This window comes from Pelophylax lessonae (genome assembly GCF_965119305.1).
Source record: "Pelophylax lessonae genome assembly, chromosome: 11".
Lineage (NCBI taxonomy): Eukaryota > Metazoa > Chordata > Amphibia > Anura > Ranidae > Pelophylax > Pelophylax lessonae.
Window position 1 is genome coordinate 17,177,743 of NC_138778.1, and position 15,548 is coordinate 17,193,290.

General features: G+C 46.6%; 1 protein-coding gene across 1 annotated transcript in view; it reads right to left on the minus strand.

Annotated features, from left to right (window-relative positions):
• The window catches only part of TTYH2 (tweety family member 2), a 120,922-nt gene that overhangs the window by 39,340 nt on the left and 66,034 nt on the right, over positions 1-15,548 (minus strand). The window contains exons 5-6 of the mRNA XM_082271810.1: positions 14,024-14,119; positions 6,013-6,085 (exon numbers count right to left, since the gene is read on the minus strand). Of these exons, the coding sequence (XP_082127936.1) occupies positions 6,013-6,085; positions 14,024-14,119 (169 nt within the window). The remainder of the gene's footprint in view (positions 1-6,012; positions 6,086-14,023; positions 14,120-15,548) is intronic.

The window sequence follows — 15,548 nt, forward strand, 5'->3', positions numbered from 1 at the left end:
TATGTACATTACATACTCCTGACCCCTGCACTCTGTATAATACATGCTCAAGACACCTGCACTTTCTGTGCATTACGGGAGTCTGACCCCTGCATTCTGTAGTTCCAGAACAAATGCAATTTTGCTACGGCATGCTGTGCGCACCTCCTCATTTTTCTATTCTAGGTGTCCAAGAGTGACTTCAAATTTTCTAATATCAGAGAGTTGAAACCCCCCAGGGGGGAAAAAAAATGAAAAACAAATCTATGCCCCTGCTATAGTGCAATGTGGGCACCTCTATTGGCTGCTGAGGTGCATTGTGTTTAGAGTGTATCTAAAGTGCACAAGGACAAAGAAAACTATTTGGGAAAATCCGAAATTTCGAGCTGCCACCAAAACAGGAAGAGAGGGGAAATCTTTCAATGGGGATGGAGGGATTTCCTCTCACTTCCTGTTGAGTCTACAGGACAGGAAGTAAAGGGGAATCACCCCAATGGGAAAAAAAAAAAACAGGGGGTTATAACCTTTAGATACTTTATTCAAAATGAAGAAAAAAAAAAAAAGGGTTTTGGCTTTATATATAATTTAAAACATCAGAACTTACATAGGCGTAGGCTGACCGCCAACATTTGCAGAGCCTCACTCAACCCTTTCCTGAGGTTTAAAATGGGCAATAATCATACTCAGTGGTAAAGGCTCCTTTCAATGACACATGACAGGCAGCGCCCTTTGTGGAAGTGTCCCCGGCGCTCTAATCAGTTAATTGATAATCTAAGTGATGTATTACCAGCTAAAGGTTTTACGTACAATCAATAAGATTCAAGGCTTCTCACCCAGATGGTCCTTGCCGAGTTCCCGGGGAGGTGGCAGCACGTGGGGGCTCAATTAGCGCAATAGCGGCTTGCAATGCGCGGCCCTGGGGTGACACAATCCACTCAGAGGAACGCGGGAGATCCCGGGCCACAGATGGGGCCTGAGAACAAATCTCATTTATCTTCCTCTAACCGCATCTCAGGGAACAGAAGATGGAGGGGCAGGAGGTATAACATCGGATGCTTTCCTTTTATTAGGTACAAACGCCGTCTGTACATTACTTGGTGCACGCCGTGCGTACCTTAAATTTGGATATGGGCAAATAGGAAAATAAATTTTAAAGTAATACAGTAGAATTAGAAGTATATTTAAATGCGGGTTTCATGATGGTGACTACAGTGGACCATGGCTGGGTTGACACAGAAGCCTATGTGACAGGGTGACCACCCAGGAATATGGTTAGAAAACAGGGACAGGGGGGTTGTCATCCTATAACAGGAAGTGCCTTAACAAGCACCATCATGGCAGGATCACTAGGGATTCGTTTATTGAAAGCTGCAGATTTCAAAGAAATGAAAACGACCTTTGAAATGACATGAATGTAAATTCATTCAATAAAATGTGTATATAAGCTTTAGCCAGCTCATGTCCTATCAAAAGTCATTTTCTACGATTTTTACATCTGCAGGCTTAAAATAATCCCCGGTGATCCTGACATAAAGGACCTGGTACAAGCACTTCCTGTTATGGGGTGACAACGCTCTGTTCTTGTCTCCCAATGGTGCACCTGTGTTGTCACCCTGTCACTTCCAATGTAGACAATAAGCAGCTGTGCTTATACCCAGGGTGCAGGCATGGTCCACTGTTGTCACCATTAGGAAACTCGCCCTTTAGAAATGCCATGAGCGCATGCAGACAGGAGCTGACTGCAAAGAGGCTGCAGGAGATAAGCAGCACTAAGATGCAACAGAGAATAAAAAAAAAAAAAAAGGGGGAAAGTTTGTATTTTTATTAAATAAATAAAATGTATCAAATATGATAACCTGGGTTGTGGATATGAGGAGTGGCGGGAGGACCATAATCCTTATGTACTTTGTGTTCTGGGGTGACAACACTACTACTGCATAGATACAAGGGGTGCAGGGGGTGAGTTAGAGGCGCAACTATAATCTTAAGGGCTCTGGTGGAAGAAACCATAAAGGGCCCCCCCGGGGCCTTTTACTCTTATTGTGGGACCCTTTATTACAATACTGCAGCGAGCCACCTTCCTGCCACCTTGGGGTCCCCCCACAGTACTGTGTTTATACTTTTATTTTGTATGAGATTTTATACTCTGTATTATTATAGATTTTATACTTTTATTTTGGAATAGATTTTTATACTCTTTTATTACAATACATTTTATACTCTTCATTATAATAAATTTTATACTCTTCATTATAATAAATTTTATACTCTTCATTATAATAAATTTTATACTCTTCATTATAATAGATTTTATACTCTGTACTATAATAGATTTTATACTCTTTATTATAATAGATTTTATACTCTTCATTATAATAAATTTTATACTCTTCATTATAATAAATTTTATACTCTTCATTATAATAGATTTTATACTCTGTACTATAATAGATTTTATACTCTTTATTATAATAGATTTTATACTCTTTATTATAATAGATTTTATACTCTTTATTATAATAGATTTTATACTCTTTATTATAATAGATTTTATACTCTTTATTATAATAGATTTTATACTCTTTATTATAATAGATTTTATACTCTTTATTATAATAGATTTTATACTCTTTATTATAATAGATTTTATACTCTTTATTATAATAGATTTTATACTCTTTATTATAATAGATTTTATACTCTTTACTATAATAGATTTTATACTCTGTACTATAATAGATTTTATACTCTGTACTATAATAGATTTTATGCTCTGTATTGTACTAGATTTTATACTCTGTATTATAATGATTTTATACTTTTGTATCATAAATCGATTTTATACTTTTGTATCTTAAAATATTTTATACTTTGTGTCATAATAGATTTTGTGCAACTTTTTAAAATAGATTTTAAGCATTGTAATAGAACAGATTTTATATACTGCAACATTGTATTTGTTATGGATTTTATGCCTTGCGATGACATATTTTATACCTTGTATTATAACAGATGGGTGTTCTGCTCTGGCGATGACACACAGTCAAGTACCATCAAGGACAAGTAAGTGGACATTGTGAATTAAATGGACACATCGTAATCTATTTAAAATCCCCCAGAGAGATTCCTGAGAAGACAAAGTGAATCTCCGCCATTAGACGCTGACCCTGCGACACCGCGGGATGCTGCACAAAGAGCCGCGGCACTCCGGGGGGGCGTGAACAAAAGGGACCATCAGCGGGATGTCAGAGCGGCTGAGACATTAATAGAGACATGCCATCCTTCCTCTCCGGAAAGTATAAATCACAGATCCTTCCCAAACCCTTAATACGTCTCATGGAGACGGCGCCCTCATTTCCAGATGAATTCAGACATTATTATTTAAATATTTAACCAAAATGCCGTCACCGATTGTTAGTTAAAATTTCCCTCCACATATTGCCATAATTTTCCTGCAAACATGGATCCTCTCTGCTGTGAGCTGCATTGTGCAGTCACTATGGGGTTAAAGTCATCCCAGTTGTATTTTTTTTTTATTCTCTACTGATTACCCCAACAATCAACCAGCAAAAATTCATAAACCTCAACCCTATGCTTATTCAGAATCAGGGGAATCCAATAAAGCCCTAAAGACACTTTTCTGACAGTATGGCCCTTTCAGGAGCTTTGTTGACACATGCGGCAGATTCAGGCAGCTCTTGGGAATGCAACTTTTACAAAGTGGCAATATTTCTGCATCATATTCAAAAATTATTACTTTCAGATCCTAGATAATGAAACTGGAGGTAATTATATGCTCTCTAAATTGGCCTACAGAGACAGGCAGAGTGCCTGTCTCTGTACGCTGTATATTTTTATATTAGCCGCCACTACAACTTCTCCTCCCCACCATGGGCCTTTAGTCTAGAGTTGAATTATCCCTTATCCTCCCTCCCTTAACACATCTGAGCATTTATTTTTGTTTTACACTGAGCAGGTATTTTTTTTGGACAGATACCCAATCCCACTTTCTTAATTCTTGCCTAAGCAAGAAAGACATCCTCTTGGGTCCACTCACCTGAAGTCTCCTCACATGCCCCACGAGGCTGCAGGGACCAGCCCCGCGCTCCCACGAGGCTGCAGGGACCAGCCCCGCGCTCCCACGAGGCTGCAGGGACCAGCCCCGCGCTCCCACGAGGCTGCAGGGACCAGCCCCGCGCTCCCACGAGGCTGCAGGGACCAGCCCCGCGCTCCCACGAGGCTGCAGGGACCAGCCCCGCGCTCCCACGAGGATGCAGAGACCAGCCCCGCGTCCCACGAGGATGCAGAGACCAGCCCCGCGTCCCACGAGGATGCAGAGACCAGCCCCGCGTACCACGAGGATGCAGAGACCAGCCCCGCGTACCACGAGGCTGCAGAGACCAGCCCCGCGTACCACGAGGCTGCAGAGACCAGCCCCGCGTACCACGAGGCTGCAGAGACCAGCCCCGCGTACCACGAGGCTGCAGAGACCAGCCCCGCGATCCCACGACGATGCAGAGACCAGCCCCGCATACCATGAGGATGCAGAGACCATCCCCGCGTACCACGAGGATGCAGAGACCATCCCCGCGTACCACGAGGATGCAGAGACCATCCCCGCGTACCACGAGGATGCAGAGACCATCCCCGCGTACCACGAGGATGCAGAGACCATCCCCGCGTACCACGAGGATGCAGAGACCATCCCCGCGTACCACGAGGATGCAGAGACCATCCCCGCGTACCACGAGGATGCAGAGACCATCCCCGCGTACCACGAGGATGCAGAGACCATCCCCGCGTACCACGAGGATGCAGAGACCATCCCCGCGTACCACGAGGATGCAGAGACCAGCCCCGTGCTCCCACGACGATGCAGAGACCAGCCCCGCGTACCACGACGATGCAGAGACCAGCCCCGCGTACCACGACGATGCAGAGACCAGCCCCGCGTACCGCGACGATGCAGAGACCAGCCCCGCGTACCGCGACGATGCAGAGACCAGCCCCGCGTACCGCGACGATGCAGAGACCAGCCCCGCGTACCGCGACGATGCAGAGACCAGCCCCGCGTACCGCGACGATGCAGAGACCAGCCCCGCGTACCGCGACGATGCAGAGACCAGCCCCGCGTACCGCGACGATGCAGAGACCAGCCCCGCGTACCGCGACGATGCAGAGACCAGCCCCGCGTACCGCGACGATGCAGAGACCAGCCCCGCGTACCGCGACGATGCAGAGACCAGCCCCGCGTACCGCGACGATGCAGAGACCAGCCCCGCGTACCGCGACGATGCAGAGACCAGCCCCGCGTACCGCGACGATGCAGAGACCAGCCCCGCGTACCACGAGGATGCAGAGACCAGCCCCGCGTACCACGACGATGCAGAGACCAGCCCCGCGTACCACGAGGATGCAGAGACCAGCCCCGCGTACCACGAGGATGCAGAGACCAGCCCCGCGTACCACGAGGATGCAGAGACCATCCCCGCGTACCACGAGGATGCAGAGACCATCCCCGCGTACCACGAGGATGCAGAGACCATCCCCGCGTACCACGAGGATGCAGAGACCATCCCCGCGTACCACGAGGATGCAGAGACCATCCCCGCGTACCACGAGGATGCAGAGACCATCCCCGCGTACCACGAGGATGCAGAGACCATCCCCGCGTACCACGAGGATGCAGAGACCAGCCCCGCGTACCACGAGGATGCAGAGACCAGCCCCGCGTACCACGAGGCTGCAGAGACCAGCCCCGCGTACCACGAGGCTGCAGAGACCAGCCCCGCGTACCACGAGGCTCACTTCTTCACTGCCTTTAATTGCTGAAAAAATTGAGAAGTCCTTCTTAAAGGACACTGTCACAGCTGCCAGAGTCCTCCAGCTAGGGTGTAGATCAACTGATTAAACCTGACCAAAGTAAAATATGTTTAGATACAATGGGCTTCCTAACTCTTCATTCTACACTGTCTTACTGAATGGGTCCAAAGATGTCTGCACGTCTTGAACGCAGAGGAATGGGAAACTTACCACAGCCGAAGAGGTGTCAAGTGCCAGAGACGTCCAGCTCAGCAACATCGTCATCAACCCGAACAGCAGCATCCTGGAATAAAACACAAAGACTCAGTTGCCATGTAAAGCCATTCCAAAATCACGGCATACAATTATTTTGTTCATTTCCTCTAGCCGTTCGAGATCTAATTATTACAAGCAATGATTGTATCATGGCGAAAAAAAAAAAAAAATCACAGTATGGATTCTAATGACCTAGACCTCCTCGACACTGGGCACAAAACTGAAGCCGTGTTAGCAGTAGGAGGGTTGTCCACCAATCCTAGGCTGTCTTTTTAGGTTTTGTAACTAGCATCCTACTCGTGCAGATGGCACTATAACCTAGGGGTCAAGATCTACTGATCTTCACTGCGTCCATCAATAAACGGAATAGAAGAACTGATTTTGAGTAGTAACGATAGAACGACGGCCACATTTTTTCCCCCGAACATTTTATGCTTGATGCCTTTTACGTTTTTTTATTGCTATTTGTTTACCTACTGGGGGGAGATTTCCACTCACTTCCTGTCCTGGTAATCCCACAGGAAGTTAGGGGAATCCTCTCCAAAAGAGGCAAAGATGGTAATAAAACCTGACGGGTTTGAATCCTTCCCTACTTCATCAAAAACAAAAAAACTTTTGGGGGTTCCATTTTTAAGACATGCTTTCATGACTTGTGAAGGAATACGTAAACAAGACCATTCAAGCCCCGAACAGTATGTATCCCCCTTCCTTTGCTGCAACAAAATACCTGGTGTCAGCTGGTCTAGGAAGCTATGTCGTCACCCTCCTCCATTATTTGGACCATGTGTGATGGCAATTAGGCTGGACACAACATCTTGGGAGAAGGTGACATACTCCCCCATACCTGGAAGTACCGGGTATTTTATGGCGGTTGGGGTGAAAGAAACAGCACAGGAGTGACATGAAGGCCAGTAGAAGTTAGTATTTGGATGGGTTATAAAGAGACCCTGAATGAACAAGGTGACATGTTCTCTTTGATTGACTTAAGGGTTTGTTGATACATTTGTCGGGAGTTTCCCTTTAACCAGATAATTCTATCATCTAAAGTGGCTGAATTTAGCTTAATCATGGTCTTCCTTTTCTTCAGGCGGTACAAGCATCTCATCCAACTCTCTCGCCTTATCTTTAGGGTGTGAAGTCCAGAATACAGAGCCCGGCCCTATCCCGCTACTGTATTATTCATGTCCACTGCAGACCTCTGGCTCCTTGGCAATTAGCTTCTATCTCATGGCTGGTACCCTCATCTCCATCCCAACCAAGACGATCTGAAATCAATGGGTGCGCCAGGAGGAGGCGGTGAGATGCAGGAACCTGTAATCAGAGCATCCCAGGAGGGTCCCGCCGACAGATGGAAAGCTTCAATGCCTTTATCTGCCTGTCTGCTTACTTGTTTTCCCCCTTCTCAGAGATACAAAAGGCTTCCAGCACTGCGCTGTAACGAGCCAATTATTATCATATAAAGGCAGCAAAGCCAATGCAATTACTTAACTGCAACACATTACAGAGCTAACACACTTGAGGAGTTGTGTTTTAATTGGCTTAACCTCTATATATAGACGTGTGTCTTTACAAATATGATTAGAGCCCAGAAGAAAAGAAGAGCTAAAAGGCAGTGCTGAAACCTAATTATATTTACACCTGTATGTGTGTAAGTATATATGCATATATTTATTATATGGCCTTATGCTTGTGGTCACCTGACCATCATACCTATATGAGCTTGTGGGATATCCCATTCCAAATCCAGAAGGTGGCTGATGGTCCTATTCCCAACACATGTTGTTTATCTCCAGATACTTTCCCAACATAGGGGCCAGTTTACCGATAGCTACACTATATGACCAAGAGTTTGTGGACACCTGACCATCACAACTATATGTTCTTATTTATTTTATTTCAGGTTCTTATATAGCGCTGTCAATTTACGCAGCGCTTTACATATACATTGCACATTCACATCAGTCCCTGCCCTCAAGGAGCTTACAACCTAAGGTCTCTAACTCACATTCATACATAGATAGTAGGGCCAATTTTTTATACAGGATCCAATTAACCTACCAGCATGTCTTTGGAGTGTGGGAGGAAACCGGAGTACCCGGAGGAAACCCACGCAGGCACGGGGAGAGCATGCAAACTCCAGGCAGGTAGTGTCGTGGTTGGGATTCGAACCAGCGACCCTTTTGCTGCTAGGTGAAAGTGCTAACCACTACACCACTGTGCCGCCCATAAGTTCTCCCAACGTATTCCCAACGCACCACCTTCTTTGGGTCATCACCAGAGACCTTCCCAACATGGGGCCTTTCTGATCGCTACACTATATTGCCAAAAGTTTGTGAACGCCTGACCATCGCACCTATATGAGCTTGTTGGACAGCTCATTCCAAAACCTGGAGGAAGGAGTTAGGCTTTTTCACTTGTTGTTCTCTGGGTCATCGCTATATACCTTCACAATATGGGGCTCGACTGATAGCGACACTATATGGCAAAGAGTTTGTGGACACCTGAGAATCACACCTATATGTGTTTGCTGCATTCAATTGCAAAATGAGAAAGTTTTTGGCCTTATTCCCAACACACCTCCTTCTTTGGGTCATCACCAGAGACTTTCCCAACATGGATAGCTACTCTATATGGCCAAGTTTGTGGACACCTGACCATCCCATCTATATGAGCTTGTTAGGCATTTGGAATATATAAATTATAGAATTCTATTATATTACTATAGATTGGCCCTCTTTTGTTGACCACACTTGTTTAGTCAGTTTTTGTATTGTGTAGGAGCGCTGAATGCAGGTATGAAATATTGGATTGCTTGGTATGGTGTTAAAAACGTAGGGGCTTTATTATCCTCGCTATGTTCCCCCCTAAAATGTTCAGTTTTCTATCAATGTTTTGTCATTGGGATATCCTGTATGGAGTTCCTCGATGTGCTGGTCATTATTTGATGAGCAACAATTTTTTGTTGGTACTACTGTCAGATATTGTGATACTGTTCTGTATTTGATTTTGATGTAAAGAGTTGAACTTCAATAAACTATTTAAAAAAAAACTTAGTGGCTGCTCTTTATTGGCAGAGGTATCCCAAAAAATACCCCAGAGGAGATCACTAAAGTGTGGCAACAATGGAAGTGTCAGACCAATATCAATAGTCCACGATAAAGCTCATATAAATACATAACCACTGATGCACCAGCATGGGTCTCTTTGAGCACCATGTATTATACACTGTCTCCGTTATTACAGCCCATGACCATTTTTTATTAATCCGCTATGACTTTACAAGCCTTGATAAAAGGGGAAAACTTTGAGCCCCTGAGACATGTTGCTTTTTTTATATGAAATAAACTTTATGGAAGACTATTAATATTCATGTTCTTTTTATTGTGAGAGACCAGATATAGTGAATGCAGAGTACTGGGGAGACCAGATATAGTGAATGCAGAGTACTGGGGAGACCAGATATAGTGAGTGCAGAGTCCTGGGGAGACCAGATATAGTGAATGCAGGCTCCTGGGGAGACCAGATATAGTGAATGCAGAGTCCTGGGGAGACCAGATATAGTGACTGCAGAGTACTGGGGAGACCAGATATAGTGAATGCAGGCTCCTGGGGAGAGCAGATATAGTGAATGCAGGCTCCTGGGGAGAGCAGATATAGTGAATGCAGGCTCCTGGGGAGAGCAGATATAGTGAATGCAGGCTCCTGAGGGGATTAGATATAGTGAATGCAGGCTCCTGGGGAGATTAGATATAGTGAATGCAGGCTCCTGGGGAGATTAGATATAGTGAATGCAGTCTCCTGGGGAGATTAGATATAGTGAATGCAGGCTCCTGGGGAGACCAGATATAGTGAATGCAGGCTCCTGGGGAGACCAGATATAGTGAATGCAGGCTCCTGGGGAGATTAGATATAGTGAATGCAGGCTCCTGGGGAGAGCAGATATAGTGAATGCAGGCTCCTGGGGAGATTAGATATAGTGAATGCAGGTTCCTGGGGAGATTAGATATAGTAACAGCAGTCTCCTGGGGAGATTAGATATAGTGAATGCAGGCTCCTGGGGAGAGCAGATATAGTGAATGCAGGCTCCTGGGGAGATTAGATATAGCGAATGCAGGTTCCTGGGGAGATTAGATATAGTAACAGCAGTCTCCTGGGGAGATTAGATATAGTGAATGCAGGCTCCTGGGGAGAGCAGATATAGTGAATGCAGGTTCCTGGGGAGATTAGATATAGTGAATGCAGGTTCCTGGGGAGATTAGATATAGTGAATGCAGGCTCCTGGGGAGACCAGATATAGTGAATGCAAGCTCCTGGGTTTAGTAACACTTTAAGTGGTTAGTAAAATTCTTTAATTATAAACCACCAAGGACAGGACTGATGTTGGATAAAAAGACCTGGCTCACAATCAATGTTCCAGTTCATCCCAAAGGTGAGGGATGAGGTCAGGGCTCTGTGCAGGACACTCCAGTTCCTCCACACCAAACTGGTCACACCATGTCTTTATGGAACTGGCTCCACTCTTGTGGGAAGCTTCCTACAAGATTTTGGAGGTTGTCTGTGGGAAATTGCGCCCATTTGTGAGGTCAGGTAGTGGTACTGATGTTGTTATCCTGGTCTGCTAACACTACTGTAGGTATTAGGAAAGCACAGCAGCAAATACATCTCCGGAGAGTGTTTACGAAAATTGGTCTGGAAGATAAACTGCCAGCCTCCTTTTGCCACTCTTCCATTAGGAGTGTACTTGTATACTGTATTTCGGTGTGGTACTGCAGTTGCTAAGTAGCAGACAGGAGTGTTATCAGAAAGGTATTAACAACGCTCAGAAAATCATTGGTTGTCACCAGGCTTCTTTGGAGGATAAATATACAACCTAGTGCAGCACTAAAAGTAAAGAACAGGTGCATCAAACAAAAGAACTAGAATGAGGCCCCTTTCACACGAATGATCCGATCAGATCCGCCTGTCAGTTTTTAGGCGGATCTGATCGGATCCTCCATGCATCCCTATGGGGCAGCGGATGTCAGCGGAGACATGTCCGCTGACACCCGCTGACATCCACATCCGATCCTGTCTGTGAAATCCAGACGGATGGAAAGGCTCCTGTCATACGCTGCGGTCCATTCTCTGCTCAGCGGGGATCGATCCACTGATCCCCGCTGAGCAGGCAGGTGACAGCTCAGTCTCCGCACTGTGAGCGGAGAGGGAGTTGTCAGAGCTCCGCTGCTCTCTATGGGGGAAATCGGATCCGATCCCCTGGACGGATGGAAAATAGGGTTTGGCTCCTTTCACACGAATGATCCGATCTGTCAGTTTTTTAGGCCGATCTGATCGAATCCTCCATGCATCCCTGTGTGCGGAGAGGGAGGTGTCAGAACCCCGCTGTTCTCTATGGGGAATCGGATAAGAGCGGATCACCTGTCTGCTCTCATCCGATCCCATCCGATCTGATTCCCCTGACGGATGGAAAATAGGTTTCCATCTGTCCGGATTTCACGGACAGGATCGGATGCGGATGGCAGCGGGTGTCAGCGGAGATGTCTCTGCTGACATCCGCTGCTCCATAGGGATGCATGGAGGATCCGGTCAGATCGGCCTAAAAAACTGACAGTCGGATCTGAATGGATCGTTCGTGTAAAAGGAGCCAAACCCTATTTTCCATCCGTCCAGGGGATCAGATGAGAGCGGACAGGGGGTCGGCTCTCATCCGATTCCACCATAGAGAGCAGCAGAGCTCTGACATCTCCCTCTCTGCACACAGAGCGGAGAGGGAGCTGTCACCTGCCTGCTCAGCGGGGATCGGCAGCTCATCGGAAGGCGGATCGTGTGAAAGGACCCTGAAAATGGTGCAAAAAAAAAAAAAAAAAAAAAAACAGGAAACGGAAATTGTGAACAAAAAACCCCTATAAGCAATTCAAAGGTGTGAAAAGTCATCCACTCAATAACATCCCAACGTTCCAGTGCAAAAATAAAATGGACACAAGTGAAAAATGTGATAATTTAGTAATTGGATAGTCCATGAAGCAGTAATCTTACCGTAGAGAAGGAGTCCCAAATAGAATCAAATTGGTATCACCCATGAAGGAATATCAAAGAGAATCCACCATCAATCTGTGATCCACCAGCAAAGTGTAAGGCAGCGCACTTACCAGAATTAGTGGACTCATATACCAAAGTATTCAGTCAAACCAGTGTTGTGGGTGAACTAAATCACTCCATCAGGATCCAAACGATCCTGATGGTGGGTATGGATGTCGATCAATCTGGAAGATGTCACCTCTCGAAGGACAGGCTCCCCGCATACTGAGAGGTGATACATATATGTAATATTTGGGAGTTCCAAGTCATTTTATAGCAAAATAAATGCAGATTTTTAACATGTGTGAAAAATGTAGATTGCCTGGAAGCGGTTAAAGTACAAATAGATTTGGATGTGGTTTCTTTCCTAGGGCTATAATACAATAATATATACTGAATGCTAGTAAAAAGTTATTGGCACCCCCCCCCCCCCCCCCATCCTTATGTAATATGGTGATTAGCTAGTAAACAAGATATATAAGTGCAACTGGCTTATTAGTTGTATAGTCTAATGTTACATTTTGTTGGCTAGTGATTTAATTTTATTATACATTTCATTTTTATGCTTTGTTGTATTCACGGGTTGTGTCTAAGTTCTCATTTTTAGGAGTAGCTTTCAAATTGTATTGTATTTATTTTTTACAGGCTAATAGATAAAGCAACTAGAATCCATCGGGCTGACGGTTGGTTGGTCTCCGGTTGCCCCAAATCTGTGCAGTAATCCAGTGTGAGACTTCCTGTAATAAAGACAGCTCACTGCTGTTCTTTCCTTGTGCAGGGGGGACTGGTCTTCTCTCCGCCCCCTCCTGACATTTTCTGTAGTGGGTGGAGTCTGCTGGGCCTTCCCACAGCTCTGCTCTCTCTATTTGTGCAGGGGGACTGGTCTTGTCTCCACCCCCTCCTGTATTTTTTATGGTGGGCGGAGCCTGCTTAGCCCCCTCCCGAAGCTTTGCTCCCTCTCCATGTGCAGGGTGACCTGTCTGGTCTCCGCCCCTCCTGTAGTTTTCTATGGTGGGTGGAGCCTGCTGGGCCCCTCCCACAGCTCTGTTCTCTCTCCTTGTGCAGGGTGACGTGCCTCGTCTCCGCCCCCTACTGCAGTTTTCTGTAGTAGGTAGAGCCTGCTAAGCCCCTCCCACAGCTTTGCTCTCTCTTTGTGCAGGGGGACTGGTCTTGTCTCTGCCCCCCTCCTGTAGTTTTCTCCAAACACTATGTAGTGGGTGGAGCCTGCTGGGCCCCTCCCACACCTCTGCTCTCTCTTTGTGCAGGGGGACTGGTCTCGTCTCTGAAGAAAAACAGCAAGTTCCACCCACTACAATAAAACTACAGGAGTGGGCAGAGACAAGACCAGTCACCCTACACAAGGAGAAAAAAAAAGAAGAGCTGTGGGAGGGGCCCAATAGGCTCCACCCACCATAGAAAACTACAGAAGGGGGCCGAGACAAGACCAGTCATCCTGCACAAAGAGAGAGCAAAGCTGTGGGAAGGGCCCAGAAGGCTCCACCCACTACATAGTGTGGAGAAAACTACAGGAGGGGGGGAAACACTATTTAGTGGGTGGAGCCAGCTGGGCCCCTCCCACAGCTTTGCTCTCTCTTTGTGCAGGGTGATTTGTCTTGTCTCTGCCCCCTCCTACAGTTTTCTATAGTGGGTGGAGCCTGCTGGGCCCCTCCCACAGCTCTGCTTTCTGCACAGGCTATGAATAGGGCAGTGATGTCACTGCTACTTTTACAAGGTAGTAGCTGGGTTTGTAAAGGCATTTGGTGCTCCCAATGAGTATTTATATCCTTTTCAGCTATTGAAGAATATATTAAAATGAATGTTTCTGTGCCCCAGAGTTCAGCTTCAAGGCAGTTCAATGATGGGTTGAGAGTTTGATCTCTTCTATACTTACGTGACAAGCAGACACCGGGATCGCTTTGCCAGTCCTAAACACGTAGCAAGGCAGACGACCAGATCAAAGATGAAGAGGAGGAGGTAAGAGAGCCATCTGCAACATGAAGAAGGAAAACCCTTCATTATAACACATCCAGTCCTGGCACCATGCAGTACACTATCTCCTGCGCTCATACCCCACAATGGGTGGGCATCCTAGGTGGCCCTAGGTTCACTGACGGGCACTGATGAGGCTGCACTGATTGGCACTAATAGGCAGCACTGACATGCATTACAGATGGGCATCCCAGGTGGGCACACATGGGCATCCTAGGTGGGCACACATGGGCATCCTAGGTGGCCCTAAGTTCACTGACTGACACTGATGAGGCTGCACTGATTGGCACTAATAGGCAGCACTGACATGCATTACTGATGGGCATCTCAGGTGGGCACACATGGGCATCCTATGTGGGCACACATGGGCATCCTAGGTGGCCCTAAGTTCACTGACTGACACTGATGAGGCTGCACTGATTGGCACTAATAGGCAGCACTGACATGCATTACAGATGGGCACGGATGGGCATCCCAGGTGGGCACACATGGGCATCCCAGGTGGGCACACATTGGCATCCTAGGTGGGCACACATGGGCATCCCAGGTGGCCCTAGGTTCACTAACAGGCACTGATGAGGCTGCACTAATTGGCACTAATAGGCAGCACTGACATGCATTACTGATAGGCACAGACGGGCATCCCAGGTGGGATCACATGGGCATCCCAGGTGGGCACAGGTTCACTGACAGGCACTGATGAGGCTGCACTGATGGGCACTAATAGGCAACACTGACATGCATTACTGATGGGCACAGCTGTGCATCCCAGGTAGGCACAAATGGGCATCCCAGGTGGGCACACATGGGCATCTTAGGTGGACATACATGGGCATCCCAGGTGGCCCTAGGTTCACTGACGGGCACTGATTGGCATTAATAGGCAACAATGACATGCATTACTGATGGGCACCAATGGGCATCCCAGGTGGGCACCAATGGGCATCCCAGGTGGGCACCGCTGATGGGGCTGCACTGATAATCAATGCGCTGATTATCGGATCTCCTCTACTCACACCCTGTCAGCGCAAATAGAGGAAAGCCGATAACCGGCACTTCCTGGTTAAGCTGTGATGGGAATCTGCAGCGTCGCACAAGGGATACCGCGGCGTCACTCTTCCGTCTAAACTCTGAAACCAGAAGACACTGGAGCATAGACAGGTGGGGTGGCGGAAGGATGTGAGGCTGGGTAGGTATAATGTACATGCAGACATTTTTTGCAGAATGGATCACCTAAGGTTTCCTCTTTAGGTTCACTAACAGCAATTGCACCTTAACAGCAGAATCTTCCCACTTCCTGTTCTGGAAGTGAAGGGAAATTTCTCCAAAAGATTCTTAGTGGCCCGTAAAGGGTTATAACCTTTTTTTTTTTTTTTTTTATGCCTGTGACCCCAATATTTCCACTGGTGACATGATAGAGACAAAAG